Genomic DNA, 19,320 nt, shown 5'->3' on the forward strand with positions numbered 1-19,320 from the left:
TAACATTTTTTCATTCTATATATACATTCATTTATTCTTCAAATCAGCGTATATTTCATTAATAACCAGTTAAAGTTTAGGACAGAATAGTTATAAGGCAAACTCTATTAAATTTATTTTTCCTCTACAAAAATAAGCAAAAAAAAATGGGAAAGGCATATTCCATTAAATTTCATTTTCCTCTACAAAAACAAGAACGAAAAAAAAGTTATTAGGGGACACGTCAGTGATTAGGACATAGTTGCCATAGATTCCTGTGTACAAAACGTGTAGGAAAAATTTATTAAGGATAGGCGCGGGTCCCATTTGCTCTTTGTGGGGCCCAGACTATCAACGTGCCTTTCGATGGATAACCATAAATCCTTTGATTTGGATTTGTGTAAAAATTCTAAAATGTTTATATGAAAAGTAAAGGTATATTGCCCTTTCAATTAACTTTTATAGTGGTACTAATAAAATTAGGCAGATGAAATTTTTTATGTTTGCATAATATTTTATCTATTGGATTTCTTTGTATGTGTCAGGCTATTATCGAGTGTCCGTCATCATTTTTGATATTATTGAGGCATCAATTATTAAAGTGAAGATGTTGAATTCTTTTATTTTCTTTTTGAAGCCAAGGTTTTTGTGTGATTTGAAAAATAAAATAAAATTAGAAGCTTCTGCAAAATAAAGCTTGAATATTAAAGAACAGCGACATTCAAAGGAAAATGAAGAAGCAATGTGACCCTTATAATTAGAAGAAAAATATTTCCTACGATAATGTAAAATAACAAAATAAAAGGAAACGGCACACAAACCCAAATTAACGCACCAAATCCGCCCTTCAATCATGAATAGCTCAAAATTATCAATCAACATACTATTTTCTATGTCTCTATCACAAAATTGGGAACAAATTCAATCAAATATTGCCAACTTATTGCAAAAAAAAATAAAATTGTTAAAAGGATTGTAGTTTAATGATGTGTTGCACCTTAAGGAATGAATGCGGCTCTATAAGCATATGATATCAAATGGTTATAGATCAATGCTGGCGATCTCGACTGGCCGGCCTCGGCCGCTGATTGTAGTTAATCCAATCTCCGTTCTCTGCTACACCGGAATTGACATTGCGCGGCCCTTGCCTCCTTGGCGACCTCGCTCTAACGTTGTTACCTACCAAAGAAAAACAGCATAAATGTTGCAGCTACAATGTGCTTATATATAATCATATCTCAAATTTATTAAAAATATGAGGAAAAAAAAGTATTGTATGTAAGCCAAAGATATGACAAGTAAATTGAACAGCTGAAAATAGTATTGTGAGATGGTGAAAATGTTTGTTCTTTTACCTCGATTATAAGGTTTCTTGAAGTCCGAACATCACATGATGCGCCTGCAAATAAACGAAGAACAGTATTTAAGTTGTCGATATGTTGAGGAAAAGGTATAAACACATGAGTTGTTACTAGTTATAAATTATAGAAAGTTAGAAAATGAGTACACGCACCTCCACTGCACGACGTGCAGAATCTGCAGACTCAAATTCCACGAATCCGCAGCAGAAGCCATCCTGAAAAGATGCAGAATCGAGTCATGGAAATTTTGTTGCTTTACAAGTAGGTAAAGATTGACCTTCTTATTAATTGACAAAAATTGGGATTTATAGACAAGCTTGGTTCGAGCCGTCGTTCGCGAATGTGATGCGCATTTGAGCGTTATTAGGTCATTTTTGTTTCCTTGTTTGTTGGATTATTTATGCTTTTACTGGCTTGGTGAAAATGAGAACCAAATTGGAACTAGGTTAACTCTTTGAGATTTATTATTTCAAATTCTTTATGGGAACTGATTATGTTAGCAAACTAGTAATTTTGAATGCTTTCTGATGAAAATGGTCCAAGTTTGAAGGGTGAACAATTTTATTTATTTGCATCATCTTGCAGCCCGCATTCTGTTCATAAATCACATGCTGGAGAAAGTGAGAAGGTTTTGCGTGAGGCTTTTGATGAAGCGGCATATCATGCAAAATCTGGAAAACCTTCAGTTATCTTCATTGATGAAATAGACACACTTTGCCCTCGTAGAGACTCGAGGTACCCCTGATTATAAGCTGGTTAAGAACTCCTTACTATTTAACTGGATGCTAGAGTTACTAAGAAATTATTGTTTAGTATTCGTTAACAGCTGCAATTAGTGAAAAGTAACTCTTTGTGGCACTGTATCCTTACTTTCAGGAGGGAACAAGATATTCGTATAGCTACTCATCTCTCCTTGTTGATGGACAAAAACAAATCTTTGTTGGCGTCTGGATTGCATGTTCTGGTTGTTGCATCGACTAATAGGTACATCTAGGAGATTTCTTGTAGAGTCTGAGTTTTGTGTTACCATGTCCTCAGTTGAATTGATAAATTATTTTGTGGCTAGAGTTGATTCAATTGAACCTGCTCGGAGACGTTCAGGACGTTTTGATGCTGAGGTTGAAGTCTCCACTCCCAAAGAAAGTGAACGCATTCAAATACTGAAGGTATTATACGTTGATTCTGTTAGAACTTATCTCAAAGTTGTTCTGTTCTAGTTTCTGCAGTTTATATATCCACCTATATTTAGTACTACTACTATAACTAATTGTATTAAGATGGTTATTTAACTTGAAATTTCAGCTTTATACAAAGAAGCTTCCTTTGGATACAACTGTGAACCTTGATGGGATAGCTGCATCTTGTAATGGTTATGTTGGGGCAGATTTAGAAGCTTTATGTCGCGAGGCTGCCATGTCTGCTCTGAAGAGATCTTCCAATATAGACCAAGATGCTAATAAGTTTAGTATTACTATGGATGACTGGAATCTGGCTTAGTCTGTGGTTGGCCCCAGTATAACTAGAGGTGTTACTGTGGAAATTCCGAAGGTCTTCTGGGATGACATCGGAGGGCTAAATGACGTGAAGGTTTGAAGCTTATTCATCACAATACTGCTTTGCCTCTAAATGTTGGCTGAATTTGGCAATATTTTTCATCGTTGTAACAGAAAAAGCTTCAGTAAGCAGTTATTCGAATGGCCCTTGAAACATTCTTCAACATTTTCAAGGCTTGGGGTATCACCTGTCCGTGGTATACTTCTTCATGGGCATCCAGGTTGCTCAAAAACAACCCTTGCTAAGGCTGCTGCTTGTGCTGCTCAAGCTTCTTTTTTCTCTTTGAGGTTTGATCTTGCTCAACCACTCTTGACTCTTTCCTGACCAACTATGAACATAATGGTTTAAAACGTGAGGTTCTTAATTCCATATTTAAATCCTATTTCATCATATTCTATATCAGTGGCGCAGAGCTATATTCCATGTATGTTGGCGAGGGTGAAGCTTTATTGCGTAATACATTTAGGAAAGCTCGTTTGGCTGCACCAAGCATAATATTTTTTGACGAGGCTGATGTGGTTGCTGCAAAGAGGTGATTTTCATAGTTTATTTGATAAAAAAAAAGTGATTATTTCCTAATACATTACATTTTTATTTGCAATGACAGAGGAGGAGGCTCAAGTGGGAGTTCAACAGTTGGGGAAAGACTTCTGACTACTATGTTGACGGAAATGGATGGTTTAGAGCAGGCTAAAGTGAGCCGATGCGATCGTTACTTGTGTAAATTACAGACATGATTATAGGAAAAAGTTCTCTGACATCTCCCCCTTAATATGTAATGTATGTTATTTTGCAGGGGATTCTTGTTCTGGCTGCTACTAATCGGCCCCATGCAATTGACGCTGCACTTATGCGTCCTGGCCGCTTTGATATAGTAAGTTTTCCACGCACTATAATAAACTCTTCAAAATAGGATGAGAAGTTCCAACTACTATTTCCTTGATTAGTGTTTGATTAGGTGTTGTTTTGACGTTGCACCAGATACTTTACGTACCACCACCAGATTTAGAAGGTAGGCACGAGATCCTTGGTGTACATACACGAAAGATGAAGATAGGCAACGACGTTGATCTCAGAGAAATAGCAGAAAAACACTGAGCTGTTCACCGGAGCAGAGCTGTGCAAAGAGGCAGGAATTGTTGCTCTGAGGGAAGACATATCCGCCACAGACGTGTGCAGCAGACATTTTGAGGCCGTGATGAGATCTCTGAGGCCAGCTCTTAGCCAAGAAGACGTCGATTCTTATGCCTCATTCCGAAAGAATCCACCTGTAAGACTTTCTGCTGCATCTGAATCTGAGCACAAGCAGCAAAGCAGAGGGAGCAACAGTCTATTGCTTGCTGCAGTTCCTGCTGCAATAGCTGTAGGTAGTATAGTTTTTTATAATAGTCTCAAAAATATTGTTACCTCTAGAGAGCAACAAGCTACTTGAACATGTGTTATATTTATTCTACAAGCTAAATTATTTATTCACTTTTTTTTTGGAAATTCGGAAGCTTCACTTTATCATCCTCTAAATCTACTATTCATTTGAATATACATAGCTGCAGCCATTTCATTATTATACAAGCTGCCTTTCTGGACTGTAATGGTCAAGATTGGCTTTTTCTTACTTCAACTATATTATTTTATTTTTGTACTAAACTTTTTTTTTTATTTCAATATTACTCACGCCAATTTTGAAATTATTATTCAATTGTTATATCACTTGGTCGATAGAAGCACACATATACAAGAAACAAGTACTAGTACAGTAGTACTAACTATATCTTTCTATAATTGGTTCAATAATGGCAAAGACTAGCACTTACTATATTTGTTAATAAAATGGTACAATTATTGTGGCAAATATATGTATTTCGCCTTAAACAATGTATTAACGAATCAGGAAAAGTATTAAGAAATAAATCAGCATGTATATAAGGCAACAGATACTTTGCTGATTTACATTTTTTTCAACACATTTTTCAAACAAGAATAGTCATACCAATTTTTCTTTTTTCTTTTCCTTAGATGATAGTTACTGGTATTAATACTATCATTAATAATATAGTCAGGCACATGTAGGGGTAATTCTTTTTTTTATATATAGAGTATAATTAATATTCCATAAGTGTACTGTACTTTTTTTTATTCTGGCTTTGGGAGAGACACATGAGGGTCATGCGTCTCCTTTTAATGAAACGCATGACGGAGATGCGTCTTTTAGAAAGACGCATGACTCTCATGCGTCTTTCAATTTTTTCATTTTTTTAAAGACGCATAAGCGTCATGCGTCTTAGGGGGAGACGCATGAGCGTCATGCATCACTATTTTTTTTTATTTTTCAGACGACGCATGACCGTCATGCGTCTTAGGGAGAGACGCATGAGGCTCATGCGTCTCTAATTTGCATAAATCAGACTAACCAGTGGCAGTAGCTCCCATTTCTGCGTAAATCAGACGCACCAAGACACGAAGACTATTGGGCTAAACCTGGACTTGTTGGTTCGTGTTATGAGAAATCATACTCTTTCTGTTGTTACATGACTTGTTGGTGAAGACGGTTTTTTTACTGCAGTTGGATAAAAAGCATGTTGCTGCTTTGCTGCACCTTTTTTATGTAATGAGACTTCTGTATTAATATTGCTTTGGTATGGTAATTCTGTACTTTATGATGCATCAGTAAAAAATTAGCGAGAAAGCGTAAGAGCATCCACAATGGTCTAGGACCTCCCATAGCCCTCACATAGCCTTCCCACTGCCACATCATCAGCACTAAAATTCTCCTGCCACATCAGCTTGCCACTTCAGCTGGACATCAAATAGCCCTCACATAGCCTTCCCACTACCTATCCACATCACTAATAACAATTATATAATTTAATTTACAATCGTATCAACATACGGAATTTAATTTACGAGACAAATACGGGAAATTCGAATAATACTATTAAAATTTAAAAAGTACATTAATTTAAAAAAAGTACAATAATTTTAAAAAAAGTACATAAATTAAAAAGTACAATTAAAAAAGTAAAAAAATCACTCCTCGCCGCCGTCCTCGTCTCCGTCGTCGCCCAGCCCTTCTTCACCGTCGTCGCCGCCGCCTCTGTCGCCACCTACGCCGCAGCTATTCCCGCCTCCTCATCGCCTCCAATTCTTCACGCTGGCTCTGGAGCAATACACGAAGATAATCCTTCACCTCGGGGTCCACCGCCGATTGGAAGTCGGCTAAGGTCTTCACCATTTGAGCGCGCGCTTGTTGGCGCGTGAAGAATTTGAGCTCCTCGGTAGACCTGCCAAGGGGGGATGCCGAATGGACCCCCTGGGAACTCGGGGTGCCCTCCCTCGCAACCTGTTGCGCCCGCCTTTGGCCAACCGGGCGAGGTCGGTGACCGAACGAACGAGGGGTCGGGACCTCCTGGGCGGTCTCGGGGAGGTCTGTCGAACGACCGCTGCTGCCGCTATAATCTCCGGTATAGTTCAGTTTCTGCTTCTTCGGCCAGCCAGCGTCGACACCTGCCCGGAACTTCTTCGACTCGTTGAGCACAACGTAGCAGTTCTAGTAGGTGAACTCATAGTACTTCTTCTGCGGATCGGGGTAGGCTCTCTCCGCAATCCTCCTGCAGTCTTCCTCTGTTTGGCCACTGGTCTGCATGCGAAGGGCGTTGGCGTAGAAACCCGAAAATCGAGAGACGCCAGACCTGATTCGGTCCCAGCACTTCCGGCACTCATCCCCGGTGCGCGGTCTCCCTTCAGGGCAAAATGCCCTGTAGGCTGCGGCTATCTTGGCCCACAAGTTGACGATCCTCTGGTTGTTCGAAACGAGAGGATCGTCGCAGACACTCACCCACGCCTTGGCAAGCGCAACGTTCTCCGCGTCCGTCCACTTCCTCCGGACCCGGCTATCCTCCTCCGGCTGCGATGACTCGCCGACCTTCTTGGCCTTACTCTTCTTCTTACCCCGCCCTACTCCCTGGCTTTGAATGAGAGTTTCCGGAACCTCGTTAATATCAAAACCCAAGTCCGCTAAGGAGAAGGTCTCCGTATACTGTGCATCCGTTGGGGTCGATGTGTGCGAAGAACCGGTGGAAAAATCAAAAGTCGGCCAATAGGCGTTGTCCCCCCCAGGCGTCCCCTGCGGCGGTGGCTGCATCCCGGGTGCCCACCCCGGCATCATCTGCATAGGGGGCTGCATGCCGGGTGCCCACCCCGGCATCATCTGCTGCCACGGGTACATGTTGTAGTACCCGGTCATCGGAGGCCAACCACCTCCCCCAGGAGCCGGGGAAGTCTGGGACCCTACCCCGGGAGTCGGGGGAGTCTGAGACCATCCCCCGGGAGTCACTGGAGTTCATGCGTAGTTGTTCTCCATTGCTCGTTATTGATCTTGTACAGAAAGAAAGATAGAGAGAGTACTCGTTAAAACAAGTGGTGCGAATGAAAATGACGTTCAAAGAGCGTATATATAGTGTTTTAAAAAAAATTAAAAATTAAATTCTGATGCCGATCTGACGCCGATACGGGGCCTACAATGGCGCCGTGAGGATCGGCGTTAGAACCGGCGTCACCACACGAATCGGCATGGGTACGCCGAAATTGACGCCGATTACGCCGACGCCGGTCGCAATGGTTCGGCGTCAGAACTGGCGTCGTTGAAAAATCGGCGTCGCGGTTTTGACGCCTCCATTGCTGATGCTCTAAGTAAATACTTTATGGATTCATATGCATGTACTTATTTTTATGTTCACGACGTTCAATTTCACTATCTAAATACATACTACTACAACTATAAACCAACTAGAGATAAATGCGTTACTCAAAAGTATTACTACATCATATGATATAATATTATAAATTTATAATTGACAAAATATCATTTGTAATTCATTTTCATTCGTTTCTAGCCAAAATTTCTCTTGGGCCATTTGTTTATCAAAAAGTATTATTTCTAGAAATTTACTACTCCTATGATTTCTTAGGATATGTTACAGAGGATATGTTTCTTCAAAATCAATTCTATAATCGCGAAGAAAAGGAGGACAAGAAAATTAAAAGCACAAGAAATTTTTTTGCATGAATTCATCTTAAAATAAGTCACCATAAACCTGCCAATTAAGTATAAACCTGCCAATTAAGTATCAAAACATCACTAAACCCTGAAAAATGTGCTACTTATAGGACGATGGAGTGTATTTCGATGGTTCAATCCCCTTATTCTTCCTGGTTGACAATCTCTTGTACACTTTGCTCATGATCTTCCCAACCCCGCCACGTGATGAACCCTCTGCAACTGGATGCTCTGAACAACCACTTCTTCCTCTTCTCTTTCATCATTTTCTTCTTCTTCTTCTCCTTCATCATCATCTTCTTCTTCAACTTGTACAGGAGGCACAAACTGATAATTTTGAAAGAATGAATCGACTGATGCTCGGGCTCCACTACATTGCCGCACATCTTGGTTTTGTGAATAGGGGCGACGATTCCAATCGGGCTCAGGTTGGCTTGGAGAATACAGGGTACAGTCCCACTATGATTGAGACTCATGCGCTGGATATGAAGACCACTGAGGTGGGTCATGCTCTGGATTCATCGGCTCTGGTACTACATAATCGGGATGCGGCTGCGACATCCTAAACTGCTTTGTGAAACCGTGTCCACCAGTCCGAACACCTGGCACTCCACGACGTGGTGGAATTACTTGTGGTTGATAAGGCATGACCACATCTTGATGCTGGGAAGCCGGGTACTCCATGACATCGGCGTTGTTCGTAGACTGGAGGACATGCCTAGCAATTTCTCAAATCTGGCGCATTCTTGGGTCCATTTCTTCTTCAGTAGTTAAATGAAAAACCTGCTGAAAACCCCCAACCTAGATAAATAAAATCATAAAAATATCAATACGAAACAATCTATACAACATGAAAGCATATAGTTTAATATAACAAACTTACAAGTAATCTCATCGAAGAAGCCGACTCATTCATCCCAGCAGTTGACCGTACCCCTGGCTGAGTCAGGTATGTCACTGTAATCTTGTTATACCACGCCATATACCCCGGACTCATACGAATATTCATGGACATCGGTGCGGCGTCTTCGGTTGCCTAGAACCTTTCATACCTCAGGTCCCACTCCCCAATGTAGAACTGATGCGTGTTTTTCCAATTGTTACCCTTCTTACCACGCCGGTCATTTTTGCCCAAATGATCGACATTTTTTAGCATCCTGTCTACAAATCGAGGAATATCCTGGTATCGATTAAACTATCGCCGCACTCGTCCAGTGATGCGAAGCTTATTTCCTATTCTTTACCCCGGATTTCATGTTAATTATAACTCACCAAGTCGTGCTTTGAGTGTAGTTTCGGGTGTTCGAAGCTGGAAGTTCGTCGGAAATGCATAGCTGAGATTCCAGAGAGTTCGCCCGGTCGGGCGTTTTGATGTCGCTAAACGCCCGGTCGGGCGTTTCCATATTGTGCATGCGGAGTCCAGAAAGTTCGCCCGGTCGGGCGTTCTGATTTCAACTAAACGCCCGGTCGGGCGTTTCCCGCGAGGCCATGCAGTAGCCTTTCGCCCGGTCGGGCGATTACCTCCTTTGAATTCGCCCGGTCGGGCGTTTTAGTCGCGTAACTGCGATTTTGCAGTTGACCCAGCGGTTGAAGGATTAAAAAAGCTGGGAAAATGAATTGGAGGGAGAGACGGATTTAGACAGGGGATATACAGAGAAAAATAGAGAGAAAGGAGGAGAGGAAGAAGAGAAGGAAGGCATTCCGGCCATTATTCCGACCATCCATTCCCGAATCCCGACTCCACTCGACGAGAGCATCACACCTATGGTTTTATTTCTACATTCTACCATGTGTATAGGCTAGGCTCTCTTTGTTGCTCCGAGTTGTAATCTAGGCTTGTGTATTTGTTTTAACACCTTGAATCGTATGTTTGATACCAACAATGTGTTTGATAATTAAAATGCTACGTTTTTGGCTAATGATGTAGTGTTGTTAAATCTTAACTATAGTCTCTTTAACATAGCTTAGGATTGATCGTTTGTTGGTATGCTTTCGATTTAGAACTGTTCAGGGGATAAATTGATAGTGGATTAGGTAAGTGATTATAGTAGACGACATTTATTCCCGCGCATCCGCAGGAATTAAATGTCGTTGAAAGTTGGTTCATGGAACAAGTGTTCAGCTGACTGTGAACTATACGTCGTAGACATGTTCAGTGCACGCGATTAGGTTGATAATTATAATCCCGTCGTATGTTTCGTTGTAAATGGTGTAAAACAACGCAAGCTTAGTGAGCAACTTGGAGTGACTTGTCTTTCTCGTATTAAAAATCTCGTTTCAGTAGTTTAAATTAGTTAACCATCTCAAAATCAAAACAAAATATTTTTATGCTTTGTGTAGTCTTATTAAGCGCAAGCAATCTCGCCTCCCTGTGGATCGACACTTGAAATACTACTACGATACTGTATTCTTGCAGTAGTGTAGTATTATTAGAGTTAAAATAATTAAACTTGATAATCTTTATGCTTTGATTAAGAACTCTAAAATATCGCATCAAGTTTTGGCGCCGTTGCCGGGGAGGCAATAGCTTGTTTATGCTTAATTGTTTTAGTTTTTATTTTGTTTTGTTTGATTTTTCTTTTTGAGTTTTTTAGGTACATTGTTCGTGTTCTACGGTGTGATAGCCATCTACCACGTCCGGACTTGAAGACGAAGGAGTGTATTATTTTAGGTAATTTTTAGCTAACTCTTAGTTTAGTTTTAGGTTGTTTTGTTTGCACACTAGCACACACGATTTATAGGACTTACCCCGAAGTTGTCGAGAGGTCTCGCTTTCGGTTATAGGAATTATATTGTGCTTGTGCTTGGTGTATTTTCTGTTGTGTAGGTAAAATAAAAAAAAAATAAAAGAGAAAGTCGTGAATGCACACGAGATCTCAGGGTACACCGCCTTTCGGATTACTCTGTTATCAAAGAAGGAAAGGGTCAGGAAGTTCAGCCGGGTTTGAAATTCAACAGGATTCGCCGAGTCCAATCAGAGATAACCCATTGTTTGAGAGTAGTGACAGTGATCCAGAAGCTGAGTTGATGGCCGACAATAATAACAACAACGCTGTCCCACCACCTGGAGGAAGGTTCGGTGACACTCTTAGGTCGGGAGTCGACTTTCTAGGAGAATTCGCCTACGCGAATGACAACGTGAACATTCCTCCTCATTACATTAGCTTGGTGAACGGGGGAAATCTCTTCCATGGGCGAGACGATGAGGATCCGATGAGCCACCTCAACGCGTTCTATGAATTGACGAACTCTCATCGACCCCCGAATGTGGACCATCATCAGATTAAGAGGGCCTTATTCCCTTTCTCACTGAGGGATAAAGCACGGGCGTGGTATGATTCTATTCCGGGATACAACATAGCCACATTCCAAGAGTTGAAGATGTTGTTCCTCTTGGAATATAACTCTCCGATGAAGATTGAGAAGTTGAGAGAGGAGATCACTATCTTCCGACAGAAATATGATGAGTCTTTTGCGGAAGCGTGGAAGAGGTTCACTGAATTGCTTAGGAAATGCCCGAGCCATGGTCTTGCTCCAGGGCATGAGCTACTCAAATTCTACAAGGGACTCAACAATGAAGGCACAGGACTAGTTACTGCAGGTTCTAATGGAAACCTGGATGACTTAACGCATGAGGAGGTGAGAGCCTTATTCCAAAGGTTGGCTAACAATCAACGGAACTGGCACAACCCAAGGAGAGCAGCGGAGAAAGGAGGAGACACATTCGGTGCTACAAAGGATCCAGAGAGAGTATCTGCAATTGAAGCTCAATTGGCAGATATAAGCACCCAGATGTCTTCAATGACGAAAGCAGTGAAATCTCTTCAACTGAATCCTCAACCTCAAGCAGTGACTGTGATGAAGTGTGGACTGTGCCAAGGTGGACACCATACGGATCAATGTCCAAGTCTTCAAGGGCCACCAACGGAGGATGTGAACTACATTGGTAACAATGGCCAAGGGTTTAACCAAGGCAACCAATACAGCAATCAGCAGAATTGGAGGCCTCATCAATCGAACTGGAATCAAAGTGGTCCTAGCAACAACTCGGGGAACCAATGGAGGACAAACACTCAACCCCCGGGTTATGAGAAGAAGCCATCGGTAGAAGATCAATTGGGACAGATACTCTCCTTCATGACCAAGAGTCAAAAGGAGAATGAGAGCTTCAAAGAAAGGACGGTAGAGAAGTTTGGTCAGATGGAGGCTACATTGAGGAACCTCGAGACTCAAATTGGGCAGATTGCTACAGCATCTCACACAAGAATTCCTAATGCTATCCCGAGTGATACGGTGCCCAATCCTAAAGGTTTTGAACAGTGCAAGGCAGTTAAGTTAAGAAGTGGGAAGGATCTTGAGTCTCCAATCATGCTAGATGCACAAAATGGCTCGAACATCTTGTACGCAGGGGCGGACAAGTTGTTTGGCTCACAAACCTCGCACGCAGGGGCGGACGAGGGGATTGAGTGGGCTACTACCGAAGCTAGGGAATGTCAACAAGAAAAAGAAGAGTCAACCATGAGTGATATCCATAAGAAGAATCCACTAAGTCCGGCAATGGACCCGAAGTGTCCATTTAATTTTCTAGATTTTATCCCGCCACCACCTTTCCCAGTCGAGAATAAGAAGAAGGGTAGGAAAATAATTCAAGAGAAAGGACTCGATTGGATGATGAACATTATCAGGAAAGTTAATGTAGATGTGTCCCTGGTGGATTTGTTCCTACATTTTCCTAAATTCTCCAAGTTTTTTAAGGATCTTATTGCGAAAAAGGAGAAGATACAAGACGATGGTGTGGTGATATTGAGCGCATTTTGCTCACAATTTGTGAAGGGAAAGATGTCGGCAAAGAGAAGAGACCCTGGAAGCTGTGTGATCCCATGTGAGATGGGAGATAAGGAGTTCCCAAAGTGCCTACTTGATCAAGGCTCGGGAATATCATTGATGGCTCTGAAAACCGCACGGTCAATCGGTCTAGAAGCGAGGATTGAACCAATCGACATTGACCTACAATTGGCGGATCATTCAATTGTGAAACCAAAAGGTATCATCGAGGATGTCTTGGTGAAGGTTGATAGATTTGTACTCCCGGTTGACTTCATTGTCCTAGAGATGGAAGAGGACAAGGATATGCCTATCCTATTTGGTAGGCCATTTTTAGCAACCGGTGATGTTGTGATAGAGACCAAGACAAATACGGTCATGTTTCGAGTAGATGGAGAGAATGTGGTGATCAAGCAAGAGAAGGCGGGGAAGCGCCTATTGGAGCCTGGATAGAGGTAGACAAGGATGAAGAAGGTCGAGCCAACGACTATAAACAAAGGCGCTGATTGGGAGGCAACCCAAGTTTTTTTGTTTTTATTTTTGATTTCATATGTTGGAGGTTTTGTTTGCTCAATTCTTTCCTCCAACATTTATTTTGAATTGAGTGTTTCTTTTTGTAGTTTTTGTTCTTTTTGTAGGAGCAACTGAGAGTTAGGATTGGAGCTTAGGAGGAAGCACACCTGCAAAGGATTTTTACACCCACCCTCCCACCCGAATGCACTATGGACGTCATGCCAAGTTTGGGGGAGTTTCCTTTCCCTTTACTTTATTTGTCTTTTTTGCATGCATTGAGGACAATGACGCATTCAAGTTTGGGGGGGTTATGAATGATTTGTGATGTATGTTTTTGGGTGTTTTGCGTGATAAAGATGTTTTGAATCTATGTAGTTGACGGGTGCATGCTTTATCTTCGGCTTTCTGGTTAGGAAATCTTGCTTGATCTTACTTGATCTTTGAAGCTTATGATGAATGAAATGGGTGCATGAATTTATTTGAAAGAGCATGTTGTGATTACATCCGATTTCTTAAGTTGAGGAGAGTATGAAAATCGCATGACTTGTGGAAATTATTTTGGATTGATTTGCTTTATCGAGTGAAGTGCTTGCGTTCGTTTGTGTTAACGATTTGGGAGGATAAGGCACTAGGATGAACTCTATGGCCAAATGATCACATGCCTAGTCCATCACTTGATCCCCTAGATGCCACGTTGAGCTTAATTCCCTATTCTTTGTGTAAACACTTAGCCAAACACTTAGCCACTGAAAAAAAAAAGCCTAATTTTAGCCTCATCAATTGACCTTGCTACTATTTGGGTGCTAAATACAAGTTGAGCTTGGTGTTTTGAGTTGTGAATGTGGGGGTGGTGGACTGTAAAGAGTAGACTTCTCTAGACTTGATGTAACGTGAAAAGAATGAAGTTCTTAAAAAAAAAAAAAAAAAAAAAGACGACCTCCAAATTCGCAAAAGTCGAGGTCTTTACAAAAACAGAAAAAGAAAAAGAAATAATAAGTTGATGAAATAAAGATAGAGCTTCGACAATTGTTTGATGTAATCTTGTCTAGAATAGATCTCAAGTTTGGGGGAGTGTGAGTTGGGTTGTAAAATTTTGGTTGTTCGATCGTTGGAAGGATGTTGTAGGAGGGAAGATTTTGGCACTCAAATGTGTAGCCTTTGAGCTCACTATCCATACTTATCCTACCTCGTCCCTAGCCCCATTACAACCTTGAAATAAGACCTTGAACCTTATCGTTGATGCTTGTGGATGTTGTGTAAAGAACTTGGTAGAGTTAAAGAGGTTCGATTTGAAATCTGTGAGTCTATGTGGTTAGTATTGCTTAATAAGTCAATGATGATGGTTTGAGTTGTTTGATCGCATGCTTGGACTTATTTTGAAGTGCACCTTAACTTGACGTTCTAAGGGGATGAGTGATTGTTCTTGAGAGTGGGAAATCTCGATTGGAAATGTTGGGGATTTAGATTTTGTCACTCACGTCCCTACATGATTCTTTGTGATGAAAATTTCTCTGCGGGGTAGACTTGCGTTGAGTTTTTGTGCTAAAAATGTACCTTGCTCGGGGCGAGCAAGAGCTTAAGTTTGGGGGTATTTGATGCGAAGCTTATTTCCTATTCTTTACCCCGGATTTCATGTTAATTATAACTCACCAAGTCGTGCTTTGAGTGTAGTTTCGGGTGTTCGAAGGTGGAAGTTCGTCGGAAATGCATAGCTGAGATTCCAGAGAGTTCGCCCGGTCGGGCGTTTTGATGTCGCTAAACGCCCGGTCGGGCGTTTCCATATTGTGCATGCGGAGTCCAGAAAGTTCGCCCGGTCGGGCGTTCTGATTTCAACTAAACGCCCGGTCGGGCGTTTCCCGCGAGGCCATGCAGTAGCCTTTCGCCCGGTCGGGCGATTACCTCCTTTGAATTCGCCCGGTCGGGCGTTTTAGTCGCGTAACTGCGATTTTGCAGTTGACCCAGCGGTTGAAGGATTAAAAAAGCTGGGAAAATGAATTGGAGGGAGAGACGGATTTAGACAGGGGATATACAGAGAAAAATAGAGAGAAAGGAGGAGAGGAAGAAGAGAAGGAAGGCATTCCGGCCATTATTCCGACCATCCATTCCCGAATCCCGACTCCACTCGACGAGAGCATCACACCTATGGTTTTATTTCTACATTCTACCATGTGTATAGGCTAGGCTCTCTTTGTTGCTCCGAGTTGTAATCTAGGCTTGTGTATTTGTTTTAACACCTTGAATCGTATGTTTGATACCAACAATGTGTTTGATAATTAAAATGCTACGTTTTTGGCTAATGATGTAGTGTTGTTAAATCTTAACTATAGTCTCTTTAACATAGCTTAGGATTGATCGTTTGTTGGTATGCTTTCGATTTAGAACTGTTCAGGGGATAAATTGATAGTGGATTAGGTAAGTGATTATAGTAGACGACATTTATTCCCGCGCATCCGCAGGAATTAAATGTCGTTGAAAGTTGGTTCATGGAACAAGTGTTCAGCTGACTGTGAACTATACGTCGTAGACATGTTCAGTGCACGCGATTAGGTTGATAATTATAATCCCGTCGTATGTTTCGTTGTAAATGGTGTAAAACAACGCAAGCTTAGTGAGCAACTTGGAGTGACTTGTCTTTCTCGTATTAAAAATCTCGTTTCAGTAGTTTAAATTAGTTAACCATCTCAAAATCAAAACAAAATATTTTTATGCTTTGTGTAGTCTTATTAAGCGCAAGCAATCTCGCCTCCCTGTGGATCGACACTTGAAATACTACTACGATACTGTATTCTTGCAGTAGTGTAGTATTATTAGAGTTAAAATAATTAAACTTGATAATCTTTATGCTTTGATTAAGAACTCTAAAATATCGCATCAAGTTTTGGCGCCGTTGCCGGGGAGGCAATAGCTTGTTTATGCTTAATTGTTTTAGTTTTTATTTTGTTTTGTTTGATTTTTCTTTTTGAGTTTTTTAGGTACATTGTTCGTGTTCTACGGTGTGATAGCCATCTACCACGTCCGGACTTGAAGACGAAGGAGTGTATTATTTTAGGTAATTTTTAGCTAACTCTTAGTTTAGTTTTACGTTGTTTTGTTTGCACACTAGCACACACGATTTATAGGACTTACCCCGAAGTTGTCGAGAGGTCTCGCTTTCGGTTATAGGAATTATATTGTGCTTGTGCTTGGTGTATTTTCTGTTGTGTAGGTAAAATAAAAAAAAATAAAAGAGAAAGTCGTGAATGCACACGAGATCTCAGGGTACACCGCCTTTCGGATTACTCTGTTATCAAAGAAGGAAAGGGTCAGGAAGTTCAGCCGGGTTTGAAATTCAACAGGATTCGCCGAGTCCAATCAGAGATAACCCATTGTTTGAGAGTAGTGACAGTGATCCAGAAGCTGAGTTGATGGCCGACAATAATAACAACAACGCTGTCCCACCACCTGGAGGAAGGTTCGGTGACACTCTTAGGTCGGGAGTCGACTTTCTAGGAGAATTCGCCTACGCGAATGACAACGTGAACATTCCTCCTCATTACATTAGCTTGGTGAACGGGGGAAATCTCTTCCATGGGCGAGACGATGAGGATCCGATGAGCCACCTCAACGCGTTCTATGAATTGACGAACTCTCATCGACCCCCGAATGTGGACCATCATCAGATTAAGAGGGCCTTATTCCCTTTCTCACTGAGGGATAAAGCACGGGCGTGGTATGATTCTATTCCGGGATACAACATAGCCACATTCCAAGAGTTGAAGATGTTGTTCCTCTTGGAATATAACTCTCCGATGAAGATTGAGAAGTTGAGAGAGGAGATCACTATCTTCCGACAGAAATATGATGAGTCTTTTGCGGAAGCGTGGAAGAGGTTCACTGAATTGCTTAGGAAATGCCCGAGCCATGGTCTTGCTCCAGGGCATGAGCTACTCAAATTCTACAAGGGACTCAACAATGAAGGCACAGGACTAGTTACTGCAGGTTCTAATGGAAACCTGGATGACTTAACGCATGAGGAGGTGAGAGCCTTATTCCAAAGGTTGGCTAACAATCAACGGAACTGGCACAACCCAAGGAGAGCAGCGGAGAAAGGAGGAGACACATTCGGTGCTACAAAGGATCCAGAGAGAGTATCTGCAATTGAAGCTCAATTGGCAGATATAAGCACCCAGATGTCTTCAATGACGAAAGCAGTGAAATCTCTTCAACTGAATCCTCAACCTCAAGCAGTGACTGTGATGAAGTGTGGACTGTGCCAAGGTGGACACCATACGGATCAATGTCCAAGTCTTCAAGGGCCACCAACGGAGGATGTGAACTACATTGGTAACAATGGCCAAGGGTTTAACCAAGGCAACCAATACAGCAATCAGCAGAATTGGAGGCCTCATCAATCGAACTGGAATCAAAGTGGTCCTAGCAACAACTCGGGGAACCAATGGAGGACAAACACTCAACCCCCGGGTTATGAGAAGAAGCCATCGGTAGAAGATCAATTGGGACAGATACTCTCCTTCATGACCAAGAGTCAAAAGGAGAATGAGAGCTTCAAAGAAAGGACGGTAGAGAAGTTTGGTCAGATGGAGGCTACATTGAGGAACCTCGAGACTCAAATTGGGCAGATTGCTACAGCATCTCACACAAGAATTCCTAATGCTATCCCGAGTGATACGGTGCCCAATCCTAAAGGTTTTGAACAGTGCAAGGCAGTTAAGTTAAGAAGTGGGAAGGATCTTGAGTCTCCAATCATGCTAGATGCACAAAATGGCTCGAACATCTTGTACGCAGGGGCGGACAAGTTGTTTGGCTCACAAACCTCGCACGCAGGGGCGGACGAGGGGATTGAGTGGGCTACTACCGAAGCTAGGGAATGTCAACAAGAAAAAGAAGAGTCAACCATGAGTGATATCCATAAGAAGAATCCACTAAGTCCGGCAATGGACCCGAAGTGTCCATTTAATTTTCCAGATTTTATCCCGCCACCACCTTTCCCAGTCGAGAATAAGAAGAAGGGTAGGAAAATAATTCAAGAGAAAGGACTCGATTGGATGATGAACATTATCAGGAAAGTTAATGTAGATGTGTCCCTGGTGGATTTGTTCCTACATTTTCCTAAATTCTCCAAGTTTTTTAAGGATCTTATTGCGAAAAAGGAGAAGATACAAGACGATGGTGTGGTGATATTGAGCGCATTTTGCTCACAATTTGTGAAGGGAAAGATGCCGGCAAAGAGAAGAGACCCTGGAAGCTGTGTGATCCCATGTGAGATGGGAGATAAGGAGTTCCCAAAGTGCCTACTTGATCAAGGCTCGGGAATATCATTGATGGCTCTGAAAACCGCACGGTCAATCGGTCTAGAAGCGAGGATTGAACCAATCGACATTGACCTACAATTGGCGGATCATTCAATTGTGAAACCAAAAGGTATCATCGAGGATGTCTTGGTGAAGGTTGATAGATTTGTACTCCCGGTTGACTTCATTGTCCTAGAGATGGAAGAGGACAAGGATATGCCTATCCTATTTGGTAGGCCATTTTTAGCAACCGGTGATGTTGTGATAGAGACCAAGACAAATACGGTCATGTTTCGAGTAGATGGAGAGAATGTGGTGATCAAGCAAGAGAAGGCGGGGAAGCGCCTATTGGAGCCTGGATAGAGGTAGACAAGGATGAAGAAGGTCGAGCCAACGACTATAAACAAAGGCGCTGATTGGGAGGCAACCCAAGTTTTTTTGTTTTTATTTTTGATTTCATATGTTGGAGGTTTTGTTTGCTCAATTCTTTCCTCCAACATTTATTTTGAATTGAGTGTTTCTTTTTGTAGTTTTTGTTCTTTTTGTAGGAGCAACTGGGAGTTAGGATTGGAGCTTAGGAGGAAGCACACCTGCAAAGGATTTTTACACCCACCCTCCCACCCGAATGCACTATGGACGTCATGCCAAGTTTGGGGGAGTTTCCTTTCCCTTTACTTTATTTGTCTTTTTTGCATGCATTGAGGACAATGGCGCATTCAAGTTTGGGGGGGTTATGAATGATTTG

At 41.8% G+C, this 19,320-nt stretch overlaps 2 protein-coding genes, 2 non-coding genes and 1 pseudogene across 4 annotated transcripts; 3 read left to right on the forward strand and 2 right to left on the reverse strand.

Annotated features, from left to right (window-relative positions):
* The first annotated feature begins 1,372 nt into the window (after nt 1-1,372).
* LOC121796548 lies at nt 1,373-4,377 on the forward strand (annotated as a pseudogene).
* Nucleotides 4,378-10,809: 6,432 nt separating this feature from the next.
* On the forward strand, nt 10,810-13,224 carry LOC121796549. Its single transcript, XM_042195373.1, has one exon. The coding sequence runs from the start codon at nt 10,810-10,812 to the stop codon at nt 13,222-13,224; it is 2,415 nt and encodes an 804-aa protein (XP_042051307.1).
* On the reverse strand, nt 11,371-11,477 carry LOC121797553. The gene has a single exon (XR_006049914.1). It is a non-coding gene; the product is annotated as a small nucleolar RNA R71 (small nucleolar RNA).
* Nucleotides 13,225-16,523: 3,299 nt separating the features above from the next.
* LOC121796551 lies at nt 16,524-18,938 on the forward strand. Its single transcript, XM_042195374.1, has one exon. It carries the CDS (start codon nt 16,524-16,526, stop codon nt 18,936-18,938), a length of 2,415 nt encoding a protein of 804 aa, XP_042051308.1.
* On the reverse strand, nt 17,085-17,191 carry LOC121797554. Its single transcript, XR_006049915.1, has one exon. It is a non-coding gene; the product is annotated as a small nucleolar RNA R71 (small nucleolar RNA).
* Nucleotides 18,939-19,320: the final 382 nt, after the last annotated feature.

Source organism: Salvia splendens, chromosome 3, assembly GCF_004379255.2.
Source record: "Salvia splendens isolate huo1 chromosome 3, SspV2, whole genome shotgun sequence".
Taxonomy (NCBI): domain Eukaryota; kingdom Viridiplantae; phylum Streptophyta; class Magnoliopsida; order Lamiales; family Lamiaceae; genus Salvia; species Salvia splendens.